The following is an 18,059-nucleotide window of genomic DNA, read 5'->3' on the forward strand; positions in this document are numbered from 1 at the left end:
GCAACAGATCCAGTAGAAATGACCAAGATAGCGACTGAGGCGTAAACTTACCACAAAACAGAGGTTGTATGGTAAAGGAGTCTGCATGGGTGAGGGGTTAGACCTTATCTGCTTGCAGGGAGCATCCTGATTGATCCCAAACTGCTTCTAAGATTTTATTTTTGTGTTATTTTTGTTTTATTTGTTTTGTTGAAGTTTGACAAATTGAAGAATGGGGATTCATGATTTGGGTGATGTTTAATTCACCAAACAATCAGCAGGTCACAATAGTCATCCTCTATTCGGTACAAACTGAGTAGATCCCATTAACTATAACAGAAACCTCAGTTGCATCTCAAAGACCGTTAGTGGAAGTTTCTAACAACTTCAGTCTTTTTTTACACCTCCTTAATGGGGTGTTGTGTGTAGAAATTTAAAGGAAGTGATCAATACCTTTTTAGAAAAGGGCGGTAATATTATTAAACGTGAAGAAACTGCAGATGTGTGAAAACTTTCCTGATAAACTCTTAAGTTCAGCTTTCTCTCAGATATTAAGAAATATCTGCAATTTTAATAATTGTTTATTTAAACCAAATACACTTTTATATACACCCTCTCTCACTTTTATACACTTTTAGAAACTGCAGACATGTTTCGGCACATCTTGGATTTTCTTAGCGGCTATGAAACGGTGACTTATTAAAACCTGAGTAAAGCTTGATATGGGCTTTACTACTGTGAACAGAGCGCTGTGCTGTGTCCATAATGAAACGGAGAGGAATGCACCCTGGCCTCTGCACCCAGAAAGGACTCTTTGCTGTGACACCCAGTCAGCTGGCATGTTAGCCATGATAAATACGCCAAAGCTAAGGCGGTCTAAGTGAACATGTCTCCGTTCTGTCTGCACAACAGAGTTGCTACGACGCTGATGACAGGCGTACCTGGCTTTCCTCTTCAGGTTCGGTTAGGCTTAGGTAACAAGATCATGGTACTATGATGATGTTATTCTGAGGTTAAATACAGGCTGAGCACGTGAAGCACTAAAACCCAGTCATAGCTGTGCTAACAGAGGGAAGGAGGGGCTGATTATACCTCTTATACACTGTAGTGATACCACTCCCTCAGTTAGACAGGTCTGCGTTGATAACAGCCCTGCTTTCTCCTTTTCACCTCATGTTGGATTCCTCACCTGACTGAAAACTGCTTTTGGTGCTCCCTATTTTTTGTGTGTAAGTAATATCTCTTGCTTTAGAGCCGCTTTGGGAGCAGAGGGATAAACCCTTAACCCCTTGCCTTGTATTTTAACCCCTCTGCTCTGCTCCCACCCTTTCGGGTTCCCTTGAGCCTGATGGTAGAGTTAGGAGAGGTGGTTCCTGGCTGGCGTACTGTAAACTGTGCTTAGCAGCTTTTTTCTCTCATACCATCTCCTCTCCACCTCTTCATTAAGCAGATTTGCCTTTCTCTAAGGTATGTCTCACTTTGGTGTTCTCTTTAAACGCTGAGTTTGTAACTTTTTTGGCTGGTGTTTATTTTAGGACAGGCCTTAGAGTGGGACTTTGCAGCTCAGCACACCTTGGCCATACATGTCAAATATACTATCATACTCAACTGGAATCTGTTCATGTAGACTAGATATGAAGTTAATTTTTAAACTCTAGAGGTTTAAGAGAACATTTGTGTTTTTTACTTCGTACTAGAATGCATCTTTGGCACTTTAATTAATCCTCTAAATATAAAAAATGGTATTGAATACTTTATCTTGCTTGTTTTCAGCTCAAAGTATTAAAAAACCCTGGTGATAATCAGCTTGTCGATGGGAGATTTTTGCTTGGTCGTGTATTTGAACTGGCCCTATTGGTTTTAACACACTGTTGCCAAGGAAGGGTCACTGAGTAACCAAAGGAGTGGCTATGACAGGCTGCATGAGTCAACTTTTACAACTTTGAATCCTCTGATGTCAGCGCACATGGGCTTTGGACAGATTGCGAAAGAGTGGTAACTTTTTTTTTGTGGGGGTTTGCAAGCTGAATGCATGATGAGAAGAACGTTACTTCCCAAGAGTACATGATGACGAGCACGTCACTGTCTGGGACGGAGCTGAATGGTTTTAATTCCTTTTTGTTTACACTGAAAAAGAGGAAGTTGTTGATCTTTTTGATTCTGATTGTTTCACTTTCAAAAAGCATCTGTCCATCTATCTGCTTCAAGGAAAGGTTTTGTTTAACATCTTTTTAGATGTCTTTGCAGATGGCTTCTTTTGAAACTCCAAAATTGTTTTATTTGTTGACGATTTCTTGCTTTGACCAGCAGACACTAATTTCAGCCATTTTATCTGTAGGAACTAGAATATGTTAGATTGCCGCTTTGAATTGTCATTAATATTTCATTTTTTTATCTTAAAACAAAGAAAATGTTGATCTTGAATGCTGCCAACATTTCCAGGTTTTCATGTCAGATGGAGGTCAAAAGCTGGAAGCGGCAAAACAGATCAGCTTTTCTGGGCTCAGGCTTCCTGTTATCTGTTCTCTCCCTCTTGTTTCGTTAATAAACAGCAGACACGTCTCAGGCTGTCGGAAATTGTGCTTAGTCATAAATGCAGTTCCCTAAAATGGCTAAACCAGTGTCTAAGCCAAAGTGCTTTTGTGGGAGTTCCATAGGTATGATCTGTTTTTTAAATACAAAAAGGTTGAATTTGGTGTGTTTCTGACTGCCAAGGCTCTAGTCAGAAGAATCAAGTTGGGGAATACTGACATTCTGGTCCCTCTTTATTTGCACAAACTTCAGTCATATATGCTGTTTGTGATTGTAAATCACAAAGTTTTGTATGTCAAATAGTTTTTCTGCCTTTGAATCAAATTTTCCAATAATTTATTTTTTTGTGCATTTATAGAAGTTGTATTTTTTTCACAAAAGCTAAAGTTCAAAATTTGATCTTCGAACACATTATAGGAGAAAGGTTGTTTATGTTCCACCTGAGCAACAGAAGTGCGTCCTCCATCTTTAGCGCTATGCTCTCTAGACCTCCAGCTCCGTAACTGGCGGCCATAACTGCTAAACCCATCTGTTTTGTTATTGGGTATTAATTTGTAATTGACATGACCCCAACCAATCAGCTGAGAAGAAGAAACATTTGTCAAAATTTGAACTCATAATTTGAAGTTTTACACATAGATATTTGCTTTGAATCTGTAAATTCTTTTACACACCTATTCTTATCTATGAATGAGCAAATATAACATTTCAGACATTATGGTGTCCACTGTGGAAAAACACAATACTAACAAGCATATCTTTTGGTTCTTAAATGCTAATTATATAACTGACTTTTATGCTCACTCGTCTTGAATAATTATTTTATTTGAACCAGCTTCTAGTTTCCTCTTTAGATGATAAATAAGAAAAGATCAGGTCATATTTTTCCTAATACTTTGATACGATCATTTTAGACTAGACAGATTTTGTCATTCTGTTTACACAAGTGTAAAACAAAAAGAAATTTCATTTGGAAACAGCTCACTGGACAATTTGATCTTTTTAAAAGTGCAGCCTTGAACAATAGTAAAAATGACTGTAAATTTACAGTTCTAACAATTTTTCCTTTTTTTTTCCTGATGTAAAGTTTAAGAGAGAATTAAAGATAAGTATGCATTTATTTGTTTTTATTTTGTTTTATAGATGCTTTATTGGCGGACCTTGAGTCCTCAACCTCCCACATTTCCAAGCACCCGGTTTTCCTGTCTGACGACGACGCTTACTCCATCCCTGTTGGGGGTCAGAACCAGCAAGACATCAGCTCTCCATCTCAAGAGAGAAGTCTGAATGGAGTAGATGAATCAGAGGTAAGTGGAAGCGGACTTTGGTTGACCCTGTGTAAGTTCAAGGCGGTTTAAATGCTCATTGTTTGGTGAAGGAAGTGGCTTTCCTGAGGAACTGAGAGTAAATTAGTCAAGTTGTTGACCAATAATTTAAAACTGACTTTAATCTTATGATCCAGTCCTTCAGCTCAGCTCCGAAAAGCTCCTGGTCTAGAGAAAGCAGCAGTCCAAAACAACAAGCCGGTGAAGAGGACCACGTTTACAGGTTAGTGTGACCAACAACTGGGATTTATTAGCTCTTTTAGATGGAAGAGACCTTATAAGTAGAGATCCCCCAATTATGATATCACTGATTTAATCCATGATAAAGAACTAAGGTAGAAAAGTAAAACTATATATTTTTTTCTGCAGGTGTAGGAAATAAGTAATATGTTTGTTTTTGTTTTTTTGTCACCATGGTGCAGTTTTCCTAACAAGCAGAAGAACAGAGAGTCATCATCATCATCACCGGCTGCCATGAATTCATTGCTGGGCAGCAACCTGTCTGAGCTGGACCGCCTCCTGTTGGAGCTCAACGCCGTCCAGCAGAGCACCCCTGCCTTCCCCACAGAAGGTGCTTTAATAGTTTCTCTGTAGGGGTGGACATGTCACCGTTTAAATTTAGCACTTCTATTTCTGTGGTTGGGTGATCTTGGTTCCTGTGCTTTTCTGTGTTTTGCCTGTTTTCTCGTTCTTTTACATTCAAATCAGCTTTTAGTGTACATAAAAGATTAAAATTTGCCTTTTTTTCATATATTTTAAGAAGTAGCTCCACCACTTCCTGCAAGCAGCACCATCCGCCACATCCAGGAGAATGGACTCTCCGCTCCAGTTAAACCCCCTCATTCTAACCTGGATAACCCGAAGCACACTGTAGACGCACGGCCGAGTGTGGAGAGCCTTCTGGATGAGCTTGAGAGCTCTGTACCCACTCCCATGTAAGAAGAAAGACATTTGAGACTTGTTACAGTTAAATAAAATAAGCCTTTCAGTGGATTTTTGTATTTTGTTTTAGTCCCACACCCTTGGTGGTCTCAGAGGGGCCTAATGACGGACAAGCGGAGGCCTTTTCTCAGCAACAAGCCAGAATGTCTGCATCCTCTGCCACACGAGAGCTGGATGAGCTCATGGCTTCACTTTCTGACTTCAAAGTCCAAAGCAATGTGAGTGGGGTACAAAAGTGGGCCGAGTGGCTGAGATTTTCACACTTAACCACAGCGAGGTATTTTAAGCTTTGACGGCTTCTTCATGTGTTCTCTTATGCCATTTGGGTCATACAGTTTTCTTTAGTGCCTTATCTTGCTCTTGTGGCATGCAGATCTAAAGTTTTGTACCATTTTTCGATTTCCTTCACCAGCAGTTAACTATAAAGTAATAAAATCTAACCGTAAGGTTTACAGAGGTGTTGCTGTAGTGACTGCCTTTGACTGTGTCTTGTACCAATAGGTTATTTTTAACTTAAATACCATATGTATATAAGTTTGGACTTGAATCTAATGATAATTGTGAAACACCTTGTCAAGTTTATAACCTTTGAATCTTGATAACATTTTATCACATTGGCACGGCTCACTGATTATGACCATTCAGCCAAACTGACAGGCCATAAACATAGGCTAAAAGAAATACTTCAGACTTAGAGGGTGTTCCCTTTTTTTTTTCACCAAAACAATTGCTAAATATGATACCTGAGCTAGAGCAGGAGGTTGTCTTTAAAGTGACAAAATGTAAATAATTTCAATGATACCTTATTTCTGGTCTCAATTATGTGACCTTTGTATTTCCATGGTCATCTTTATAAGGTGCTGCAACTGCATTTGTATTACATCTATACTTATCATTTGATTCTTCTTCTGTAAATACCCTTTCTATGTCTTTCCTCTGTTTATTTCCTTCAATTCATTCCCTATTATTTTGGCCTTATTTTGGTTTCTCTATCACTGTCTGTCCTCTGTTTGTTCATGGCCTTCATCACATCACTGTCTCCACGACTCAGTCCAGCTCTCAGTTGTCTGTCAATGAGGACTCTGGTGACCCATTTTTGGGTGCTGGATCACCTGTCACCCAAGCTGTTGTTGGTCCATCTATATCTGCTCAGGATACTCCCCGACCTTTGAGCTCTACTTCGCCGTCCTCAACGCCTCTTTCATTGGAGCTTCACATAGATGAGGATGGTTACTCAGTGGGCTCATCTTCATGTTCAACTGTAATAGTAAAATCTTCCAAGAGCCTTCAGTTCTCCCAAGTCCAACAGAAAGATGAGGATACAACTGTTATGTCCGAAGTCTCACATTTGGAGAGCTTTAGTGTCTCAAGTGCTTTGAAGCCTCAAACCCAAACTGATATTAGCAGTTCTGTTCATACTTCTCTAACTAAAAGTTCTGCATGTAAAGACTCTGCTGCAAGGAGTTCCAGTCCAGTCATTGTGCCAAAGAGTCCAGTGACTGAATCTAAAACCCCGAGTCCCAGTAAATCAAAAATCCTCAGTCCTGCTGACATAAAGTCTAAAAGTCTGTACTCTAAAAGTCTTAGTCCTCCACAGGTTACAAATAGTGAAAGTCCAGTAGTAGTACCCACTCTGTTTGAAGCAGTACCAAGAACATCTAGTCCAATAACCGTTCCTAGGCTCTCAAGTCCAGTTCCGAAAGCAGCAAGTCCATTGGCTGTCCCTGCTCTCTCTAGTCCACTACCTATCCAGAGGAGTGCTAGTCCTGACATAGCTGGACGAAGTTCTAGTCCTGTGACTATTCCGATACTTTGTAGTCCTGTTCCAAAGACTGCAAGTCCTCTGACTCTTTCCCACAACTCCCCTTCACTAGTCTTACCTAAGAGCTCTGGGATTGAAGCCATCCCAAGAAATTCCTCTCCTTTAACACTTCCTAGGCTTTCAAGTCCAGTAACCGTTCCAAAGAGCGAAACTTGGGTTCCTAAGGGTAGTCCTCTGGTCTTTAGGAAAACACTCACTACTTCAGGCACCAGTAGTCCCAGAGCTTCTCCAGTTTCTCATGCTACCGTACCAGTGAATGCCCCATATTCCCAAGAAAATACAGGGGATGTTTTGGATTTAACTTGGCCTTGCCGAGAACCTCTACTGGATGATGCCTTGGATAAGATCCTCACTCCTGGTTCTAATCGCCTGACTGAAAATCAGCCTCCCACCTGTGTTTTACCTGGTGATGAAGACAAATCCTGGGAGGAAGAGGATGGACTTTTTCCTGAATTTAGCAGAGAGGGAACCTTGACACCCATGACGGAGTCCAGCTGGATGGATGAGTGCTTCACCCCCTCTTCCTGCCCCGGGACCCCAGATGCAACACTGGACCTACCAACACAGCAGCCCTCCGCAGTTGATCGACTGTCTGCGTCTGGTCAAGTAGGCATCTCGACTCTCCCAAAACAAGCTGCTGGCATGAAGTTGTATCCAATTTTAAACTAGTGCACCGTTTTTATAACTTTGCCTCATATTCTAAAAATGTATACCCTTAAGTTAGGAATAAAAGCTTATTTTGAGTGAGCTTTGTGTTCATGTCTTGAGGATGTTGTGAAATGGCACAAACTTGTCTTAGAGATTCCTCATCCCCTGCAGTGTGATGCATGTTGTGTCATACAGCTATCACAGAATGGCTTGAGGGGGAAGAATTCTTTGCAGAGAACTTTTTGTTTTGGCTGATGTTGAAAGCTTGTCGACGCACGTCTGCGCTTGCTCTTCTTTGACGCAAGTCTGTTTCTAATGCTGCTTTTTAATCACTGGTAGTTCAGGTAAAGGTATATGCTAAGAGATGCTGGTCATGCTCATGGATTCTTGAATGCTTGGCCTTTCGCCAGCATCTTTATTCTTGAAAATTTCCAACCTGCTGCTCACTGGTCAGAAAGCTTTAAGGCTAAAACAATGGCTAGCCTGTTGGCCAGCAGATTTCTCAGTACACCTCTACCTTTAATGGTCCAGCATGCCTTAGCTTAAATTTGCTAGTAAAGACTTAAATTTAAGGTGGCAGTGTTGTGGCTCAAACAGGTCCCTAAACTTTTGAATGGAAAGCGTTTTAGTAGATATAATTAGAAGCAAGTGCTCGTTTTTCTGTAACTGGACGTGTTAAGCTTGCAATGAAAGATGGGATTTACTGATACCTGGCATGATCCTGGCTTTCCAAAACACCTTATCCTCCACTCTCCAGCTCAAGTCGGTTATTCGCCGCACCAAAGAGACGTCCAACGTACATCCGATGTACAGGGAGGGATTGCTCAGACGTAAGATGGGACCAATAATTGTCAATAAAAGCAACTCTCAAGATCGACTAATAGAGGAGCTGCAGGGAAAGCTGGGGATCGGGCGAGTGGAGCGCAGGCGGAAACAACAGCCGGATGACTGGCTGACAGAGGGAGTCATTGTTATGTCCAACCCACAACGAACACGGGAGGAAGGGATCCAGCCATCTGTGGATAAGGTAGACGGACAGCAAGGATCTGTATCAGTACCACGTTCGGTCAAATTGGACGTTAGGGTTTTTACATCTTTAACTTCCTTTATGTTGCTTTTTTCAATCTATCTGCATTCCTGCTTTTTTGTCTCTTTTCTTTCCTTTTTCCTTCTTTCCCACCAGATCATTATCCCACCCGAATCACCTGCCCCACAGAGAAAAGTCCTCCCACCTCCACAGTCTCCCCCAGCACCCAAAAAGCCCCCACCAGTCCACCAGACACCCCCACCTCTACCTCCACCACCTCCAACACCCCCTCCTCCTCGGGAGCCGACTCCTCCACCCCCAAAGGAGCCGACTCCTCCACCCCCCAAGGAGCCGACTCCTCCGCCACCCAGGGAGCCCACGCCTCCCCAGGTCTTACCTCCTCCATCACCTAGTCCCCCGCCCAAGCCCGTCACACCACCTCCACCCCCCAAGGTCTTTGTATCAGTGGGCTGTCAGACAGAATACGACCCTGTCTTCCCTCCATTGCAGGCATGGATCACCTCTCATACTTTCTCTCAACTTTATTTACTTTTGCACTTTGTTTCTGCATATTTGTTTTCCAACTTCTACTCTGTTGTTTGACCTGAAGTCAAGCATTGTCAGAAATCCAGCCGGTTATGTTACAACTGGTTGTGACGCCTTGCGTAGAGGGACTAAGCCCATTTTCTAATTCTGACATCCGACGGCGCCAAGAGCTGTGTGTTTGGTGTTGAGGGGAGAATTTAAGAGCTTAGGGGAAAGCAGGCAGTAACGCTCTCATTGCAAAGTTCCCAGTGCAAGTGTCCAGCCACGCTTGGGAATGGTAGGCGTGCAGTGCAACGGAAACCTAATCTGCCACATGACAGCACAGTTACCATCACATTTATAGCAGGATTTAAGTCAACAGGTCCCGTGAGTTTAGGCTGACTGAAGTGAAAGACCCATGTTAGTCCAATCAACCTTCACTGATGTTGTTTGTGTTTACATCTGGTTGTGAATCAATCCCAGTAGATTTTATACTGCTTCGGAATCAGGAGAAAGGAGGAGGTCATTTGTGTAAAAGGGAATCCATGGTGTAAAGGTGCTATTTTCTCTCTCAGAGGAATGTGGGAGTCTTGAAGATCCAATAACCACAACATCTGAGAAGGTCTGAGTTTGCTAACACTGCAGCAGCCAAACACACACATATCCATGTCTTAAATACAAATAGAGGACCTTCCATTCATTTTCTTCTCTTTCTGCAGCCTAACCATGAAACTTAACATAAACCTAAGCCAACAAAGGAAGGACCAGTAAAACGTCCTCCCTTTACACCCAAGTTCTCACTTTGCTATTAAAATGCACCATAAATGTCCTCACTTTGTAGCAGGTACAAGTACACACATATCATAGAGACCTCATAAACGATGTTACACAGCAGCCATATTTGATGATGAACCCAAGTTGCTCTGAGCATGTACTCTAACTGCTGGAAATCCTGCTTTATTTCAGACCGGGAACATGGACAGTCTGACCTTAGAGCACAAATAAAGCACACTTTATACAGAAGTGTTCAAAAAATCTTTCTCCTGTCTTTTTTTTTTCTTAAATAAATGTCCACTTTCTGGTTTTGTTAGATCCAGTCACAGGGAAAGGCCTCAAACTCTGCTCCAGCAAAACCAGCCAACAAGTTGGACAACATGTTGGGAAGCCTGCAGTCTGACCTCAACAGACTCGGAGTCCAGACCAGTGCTAAGGGAGTCTGCGGTGCCTGCAAGAAACCGATTGCTGGACAGGTAACGACAGAAACGTCTAGATTACCATTAAGCAATATTCTCCAATATGGCAGAACAATGAAACTCAATAATGAGCAGTTTACCATCATTATAGAAAAATATGTACTTTCTCCTGCAAAATTATGTTGGTTTTCAAAATTAAAGATTTATCGTTTTTACCTAGTTTTTTGAGGCGTATACATGTCAACCAAGAGCTAAATGTCTCTTAGTTATCTTTGTTGGTCACATTTGCAGATCCCGAAATAAGAACTGGATATAATTGTGGTAAAAGCTGACATTATGCCTATTTGCTGATATATACTAGCATACTGTCATGCAAAGGACATCCAGTAAGCTAATAAGACCACCATGGTGAAAATACAAGATTTATTCGGCATAATTAAAGGGTTATAGTGGATATCCATCATCAACGCCTCTCCCATGTCATAGTTCTCTGACAGCTTTTGTTTATTTGCAATATTTGCATTCTCTACTTTATTAAAATGCTGCTTCACAGTTGTAAAAAAAACAAATCTCTCTCTTGGCCTACATCAGTTTTTAAAGCAGCTATTTCTCTGGTTGTAAATTATATAGCTTACCTTTAAGGTTTAATTAGCAATTCCAAAAAGTGCTGCTTTGAATTTGAACATTTGAATAAACAGCTGCTCCCGCTTGCAGTAATCCTCTCACCCAGCTCTGTGGCTCGGCTTTTCTTTTGCCGAGCAAGCTCATCACATTTTAATGCGGCGTGTCTCCCCACACCAGGTGGTGACTGCCATGGGCAGAACGTGGCACCCGGAGCACTTTGTGTGCACCCACTGCCAGGAAGAGATAGGCTCCAGGAACTTCTTTGAGCGTGACGGACTGCCTTACTGTGAGAAAGACTACCACAACCTGTTCTCCCCGCGATGCCACTACTGTAATGGACCCATCCTGGATGTTAGTAATACACACACACACACACACACACACACACACACACACACACACACACACACACACACACACAGATACAAATGAACAGGCAGAAAATAATGATAACTTATTCATAAGCTGATGTATTAGGGCATTAGTGGAAAACCAGTAAATGATGGAAGTAACTTCTTGTCCTTCTAGTTAGGTCAATCCAGGAAGGTGCTAAAATATGGTAACCCCAACTTTTCTTCCTTGTGTGAAATATCCAGTAGTTTTCTAAAAATCATTTATTAAGAAAAATATAAAATTGCACTATTGTAGAAGTCTGTTGGTGCACAATTCTGGGGCCTTTAGATTTTTTTACTTTTTGTCACATAACCAGCTTTTAATATTTTTTCTGGGGTATTTGATAGATAAATAGAGAATAGTGCATAATCTCTTAAGCTTTGTTATTATTATATAAAGTGTGTTGTTCATTTGTATTTTGTCTCACCGAGTCAACATTTGTAGAACAAGCTTTCTACAAGTTTCTTAGGTTTTTCTCTAACGGTTTCTTTTTTTGCTAAATCTGTAACACAAAATAAGTTGAGTCAGACTGGATTGAGAGTAGGGCTGAACGATATAGCCAAAACTTATACCCTGGTCTAGTTCTTAATATAATATAATTTCAATATCGATATAAACAAAATGTCTGTCGTGGTGAAGAGAGAGCTGAGCGAAAAGGCAAAGCTCTCAATTTACCGGTCGGTCTACGTTCCTACCCTCACCTATGGTCATGAAATCTGGATCATGACCGAAAGAACGAGATCCTGGATACAAGCGGCTGAAATGAGCTTTCTCCGCAGGGTGGCTGGGCTCTCCCTTAGAGATAGGGTGAGGCTCAGTGTAGAGCCTGTTCTCCTCCACATCGAGAGGAGTCAGTTGAGGTGGCTAGGACATCTTCTTCGGATGCCCCCTGGACGCCTCCCTCGGGAGGTGTTCCAGGCACTTCCCACTGGGAGGAGGCCCAGGGAACGACCCAGGACACGCTGGAGAGACTATGTCTCTCGGCTGGCCTGGGAGCGCCTAGGGCTTCCCCCAACAGAGCTGGAGGAGGTGTCTGCGGAGAGGGAAGTCTGGGAGTCTCTGCTTAGTCTGCTGCCCCCGCAACCCGGTTCCGGATAAAGCGGGAGACGACGAGTACGAGTACAAAATGAAAGCCAGAGAAAAAGTCTGTCATAAGTTTTTACAGGCATCTGTTTCTTTCAGTTATTTTATTGTTGATAAAACTCCAGTAAAAACATTTTAGAAATATCGGCTTTACAAAACACATTAAAACCCCAAATGTCAATCAGTGACACAGGCTATATTCTTAGCCCGTAAAACGCTTTGAAAGTTGGAAAAGTTATGTTACTGTTATTGTATAAAATTATTGTACGATACTGATATTAAATTATTCTCCATCCATAAAAAGGAACATGCCTGTTTCTGTTCTAAACCATTCGCTTGCTTTAAGCGCTGTCTCCAGTTGACAATATTATGACTGTGTTGAAAAAACCTTACTATGTGATATACAGTGGGAGGTTTTGTTTTGTTTGCCGTCTCTCTAAATGCATCGCTCCTTACTAGGGCCGGTGTTCTGTCAGATAAGCATACCCGGTCAGACCAGCATACCCATAGTCAATACCCATTTATCCCTTTTAATTTATTTCCGTTTTTTTTTTTTTTTAATTTTTTTTTATTGTATGGCGATCTCGCCTTTAATTGTTTATTTTTGTACCTGACTAAAGTGATTCACACCAGTTGAGGTAGTTTAAATTCTATTTTTTTAATACAAAACTAAAAGGATTAACGTAAATCTGACGTCTTGAGAATGTGTATTGATTATGGGTATGCTGGTCTGACAGGGTATGCTCATCTGACAGAACATTTGCAATTTAATTGCGATTTAAGAAAATGCAACTTTCAAACCGCAGAAGCACTAAATTCTGGTCAGGTTACATTTCACAAGATTAAGACAACCCATTAATTAGCGGTGATATGTTTAAAGTTTGTTTGCTTTTATGAAAAACAAAATAGAAAACCTGCTAGCATGTAGATCTATGCATGCAAGTAGAAGTGAGCACTTTTCCAAACAGGTTATTGTAAAGTACTGCGACAATGGACTCTGGACAAACAAGCTTTTAAGGGATTGAAGAAAACAAACCCTGGAGTAAAACATCTACATGTTTGTGGTTGTGAAAGAAAATCACAATATTTTTATTTGGTTTTTGGAAAAATTGTTCAGCCCTACCCTTGACCCAGCTTATCATTTTAGATCTGAGGTGTCAAAATTATTTTTATATCGGCATCATTAGTCTGTAAAAGGGTTGGTTGCAGATGTATAAATAAAAATGTTGTCTTTGATCATTTCATTTACATAGAGCTCACTATTCTGGTATTTTAACTTTACTCCCATTTATTTCATAGTTTTAGCCTTTTCGTGATATGATGCATACTTTTTTAGGGCCAAATAGAGGGGCAGGATTCAGCCTATGGACTTTGAGTTTGACAAGTGCTTTAGATGGTTAGCCAAGGCCTGGTAGATTTGCAGTTAATTCTATAAACTCTTCCTCTCTGGGCGATGAATTGATCAGTTCTCTGTTATCAAGCATTCAAAGATTGAGATTTTGATTTATAACTGCTTTAGCTTTTCAACATTTTCATTTTTGACTTGTCTGGGTTTTTTTCCTGGTCTCCATGATGCTGTTTCTAAAGATCAGTGTCTGTGAAATTACTCCCAGGTGGACTCTCCCTCCTAATTAGATGCCCTGTAAAACACTGGAATGTCTAGGCTTTATTTTGGGGCGTCGTATTAAAGGGAGCGGAAAACAAATGCTTACCACACTTTGCAGCATCCAAATAAAATGCGCTGAATTTTTTGGTTGCAACTTCCCTTATGCCTGTTACAGTTTTGTAATAATAGGTTATTAAGTTCAAACTCTCAACAAAGACGTAAGCAGGTCAGTTTTTCCACTAAGCTGACCACAGCTGATACTGACAGACTAATTCATATGTCCGTGTCACTGCATGTTCCTCTCTTGTCTCACTTGTCAGCACTCAGTCTTATCATCGTGGTGACGTGCTCCCTTTGGGTGGTTCTTTTTTGTTCAGTCACTTCTCTCTTTGGCGCGCACACACAATCATGCAAACAGAGAGGTTGCCAGAGGTGTTTGCAGAGAAGCAGGCTGAGGATGGTGGACTGCAGCCTGCAGGAAGGTCGACATGAGTCAGTGCTACGGCTTCCTTAGGCGCTGTCTGACTTCCTTATTTAAAGTATCACTTGTTTACTTTGAACGCCACTCAGATTTTTGACTAGTAAAAAGAAAAAGTTGCATCCAACATGCCTCTATTATTATTCAGAATTACATTAGTTAGAAATAGCACAATGTGCTCTCTTGCTCCTCCTGGTGGAGGAGTTTGAATCCCTTAAAATGACCTTAAAACTATTTTTTAAAACTGTTATTTATTGTCTCTGCGCTGCAGAAACTTTACATATAAAGATGTTTTTTAGCCATAATGTGCTGCTCAGAGGCAGTCAGGACTATAGGATACGCTGCCTGTCTTTTTGTTGTTGAACCTTTTCTGCCCTCTGCTGGCCTCAGTGATAGTTTCTCCTACCATCACATACAAGCATGCTTAGTTACTTCCAATTTAAACTTTTTTATAGATCTACAGGTCGTGACCTTTTGCTTTTTTGATTTCACAGAAAGTAGTGACTGCTTTGGACAAGACCTGGCATCCGGAGCACTTCTTCTGTGCTCAGTGTGGATCCTTTTTTGGACCAGAAGGTAAGCGCCACACCCACAGACAGCTGTTACTGTTAAAGATGTACTTGGTGTTTTCGCTGAGTTTTTTTGTTTTTTTCCTTTGCTGCTGCCTAGGTTTCCATGAAAAGGATGGTAAGGCGTTCTGCAGAAAGGACTACTTTGACATGTTTGCTCCTAAATGTGGCGGCTGTTCCCGGGCCATCCTGGAGAACTACATCTCTGCCCTCAACTCGCTCTGGCACCCTGAATGCTTCGTCTGCAGGGTGAGAAACTGGCCAAACAAATAACACTTAAAGACCCCTCGGATAAACATGATGATTCTGTTATGTTAATGAGTCCATCAGACATTTGTATTCGTAGCTGTTAGAAACTCTTAAACTTCGCTGCGTTTTTGACTTTACAACCAAAAACTTGTGCGTGTTATTGGGATAATAAGATTGACATAAAGTGATACTAAACTGTGTGATGAAAAGAAAATAAATACGTGGGAATAGTTCTAGCAGGGTTTCCACGGGTCATTAAAAATCATTAAAAGTCATTAAATTATTATTATTTTTTTTTATATTAAGGCCTTAATTGGAATTAAAATTCATTAAATGTGATTAACATGGGATTTAAAATGCTTTATAAAAAAAAAACAATTTCATCAGATATATATCAGATAATACTGTTTCCGCGTGTTTGCGCAGAACTGCTTGCGGTTGATCGAAAAGCCGTATGTTCGGAAAAGAAGCTCGAGGCGGAGAAAAGGCTAGAGAATGTGGAAAATTAAAATTTTAACTATAGTGGTGTTGGAAGTAGAACTGCACCCAGAACGGAATCACCACAGTGAACCATGGTGGTGGCAGCATCATTCTGTGGGGACAGGGAGCTGCTCAGAGTTCATTGAAAGAAAAATTAAGGAGAACAACACAGATTTGTTAGGAAGCAGCTACTAAAGATTAAGATTGAAGCAGAGATTCTTGCAGGACAGTGAGTCTAACACACTCAGTGCTACAACTGAGGGGTTTAGATGAGTGATTGCAGTTGTTTTGGATGCTCTGTTTACTGTTTTGTCCAATCTAGATTTTTTTTTCTTCATTTATTTATTTGTTTTTAATTACTGACAATGTCAGCTGATATGAGGTCACACTACCCTTAGTGTCCATATGGAAATAAAACATTGAGCAAAAACTCAGAAACAATGCAAAAAGATTTAAGAGACGCCACAGGAGGCACTTCTATGAAATATAAATTAAAAGTTTAGATCATTAATATTGCAGAGGTAGATGAGTTTTACGTGGATGAATCACCAATCACTCCAAGTGAAAGAAATTGAGGCTATTTGATCCGTGTGCCCCTAGTTTAGATCAAACCATATCCCTTAGTTAGAATGAATCAGTCCATATCCAAACCTGGAAAAAAAAAAGTTGGAGCTGTTATAAAGGGAACAGCAGGAAAAAAAGGCCTCTATCTTTACAAGCCATCTGAGGAAATCCCTAAAAGTCAAAGAGGGATTCCTCCAAGTGCTGTTTCAGGCAGAGTCGATGGAAAACACGCATGACGTTTTATTTTCTCTCCTCTCTCAGATCTGTATCTCCTCAAATCCTAATGCAGTACAGTGGAGTTTGTGTCTGTAACTTGAGAAATTGTAAATAATTTTTTGGTTTTCCAGGAACTGTGTCATAGGGGAGTTTGGTTATAAGGCCTGTCCTGATGGGTTTCTTCTGCTAGTGTTTCAGATAGGTGCTTGTTGGATCCTGGGGGTGGGATCAGGAAGATATTGTGTAGTTCCACCTTAAAACATTTTAACACTCTGAAAGTAAGCCAGTTATCTGCTCTGTTTTTTAGGAGTGCTTCACGCCGTTCATAAACGGCAGCTTCTTCGACCACGACGGCCAGCCGTACTGCGAGTCCCATTACCACGAGCGCCGCGGCTCCATGTGCTCCGGCTGCCAGAAACCCATCACTGGCCGTTGCATCACAGCCATGGGCAAGAAGTTCCACCCGGAGCACTTTGTCTGCGCTTTCTGCCTCAAGCAGCTGAACAAGGGCACCTTCAAAGAGCAGAACGACAAGCCGTACTGCCACGGCTGCTTCATCAAACTCTTCAGTTAGACCGCATGTCTGCTGTATGTGCAATGAGTGTTTGTACGAATGCACCATGTCTGTGGGCATCGCTCAGATTTTTCAATACATCATAAGGAGGGTAAAAATGTTTCTATCAGAGATGACACTGAAAGGGATCTCCCTGGATTTGCCAACTTTTACCTTCAGATAAAGACCTTTTAATGGAGCTCAAAGAGATTTTTATTTCAGTTTTTGTTCCTAAATGTGACAAAAGCAAGAAAGAAACATGTTATGATCTCCTTGTTTGTGTGTAAACGACAAGTTTTGATTGTAAAGTATTTTCCCCATTCAGCAGGGCAAGCCCTAGCATCACACAGCCGTCTGTCGTCTGTGTGACAGTTTTCTGCAGATCTGAGACAGCTGCTTGATTGCATGGACCACTGGGAGTAAAGAGTTTTAAAATACTATCAGCGTTTGTTTCAACACTGAGTGCTATGAAAATGTATTTTTCTAACTTTGAAAACTTCTGAGGTGCCATTTGGAATAACTGAACCACTTTTCTATATGTAAATCTTAACAGACACACGTTTTACTTGCTTCTGTAGCCTAGACTGGTTTGTTCATTTAAGCCTTAAAGCTCGCGTTCTGATCATGGTTAAATGTTTTATATGTTGATGTCAATTACTTCTTTTTTTTCTACAAATTTCATTTAAAAACAAGTATTTTTTTTTTTAATTTTCAGCACACATTTCACTTTGATTTTTAGAAAAGATGCACCGATTAGGATTTTCCAGGCCAATGCAAATTACCAAGTGGCTGATTTTGATTTAATTTTATTCTAAGGACTTAAAGACATTAAAGAAATGATGAAAATGAAGCGGTAACAAGGTTGTACACATTAGTCAAAGCATTAACCGTACTTGCACTGATCCTCTGGTGCAGTGTTTGAAATCGGATTAGGTTCCTAGGTTCCTTACATTTTTTTACAACCAGCTTACTGAAAATTGTTAATTTTTTATAAAAACATTGAAGCAAACTCGGCGTCCCTAAGCTCAAACTGACTCCTATTTTCAACCATCAATATTTAACATTACATCTTTTATGCACAAATTTGGGGACAGATACTTTAAGTCGCATCGGTTTGTTCATTTCAGGTTAGGTTCAAAAGGACTTCTACTATTATTTATAGAATATAGAATTTTGTATGATTGCATTAAGTAAAAATAAATAAAGCTTGGTTGACAGATCAGGCTTTAAAGGAAACCTGAAATCAGCATA

General features: G+C 40.7%; 1 protein-coding gene across 1 annotated transcript; it reads left to right on the forward strand.

Annotated features, from left to right (window-relative positions):
* Positions 1-865: 865 nt before the first annotated feature.
* Positions 866-17,741, forward strand: LOC107097278. The gene is made up of 14 exons (XM_015394372.1): positions 866-937; positions 1,130-1,208; positions 3,655-3,818; positions 3,974-4,059; positions 4,259-4,407; positions 4,597-4,771; positions 4,849-4,996; positions 5,830-7,206; positions 8,006-8,785; positions 9,892-10,050; positions 10,795-10,968; positions 14,672-14,753; positions 14,847-14,995; positions 16,563-17,741. The coding sequence occupies exons 1-14, from the start codon at positions 866-868 to the stop codon at positions 16,827-16,829; spliced, it is 3,861 nt and encodes a 1,286-aa protein (XP_015249858.1). The 3' UTR covers positions 16,830-17,741.
* The last annotated feature ends 318 nt before the right edge of the window (positions 17,742-18,059 follow it).

The sequence above is a fragment of the Cyprinodon variegatus genome, unplaced genomic scaffold (genome assembly GCF_000732505.1).
Source record: "Cyprinodon variegatus isolate N-32 unplaced genomic scaffold, C_variegatus-1.0 Scaffold682, whole genome shotgun sequence".
Lineage (NCBI taxonomy): Eukaryota > Metazoa > Chordata > Actinopteri > Cyprinodontiformes > Cyprinodontidae > Cyprinodon > Cyprinodon variegatus.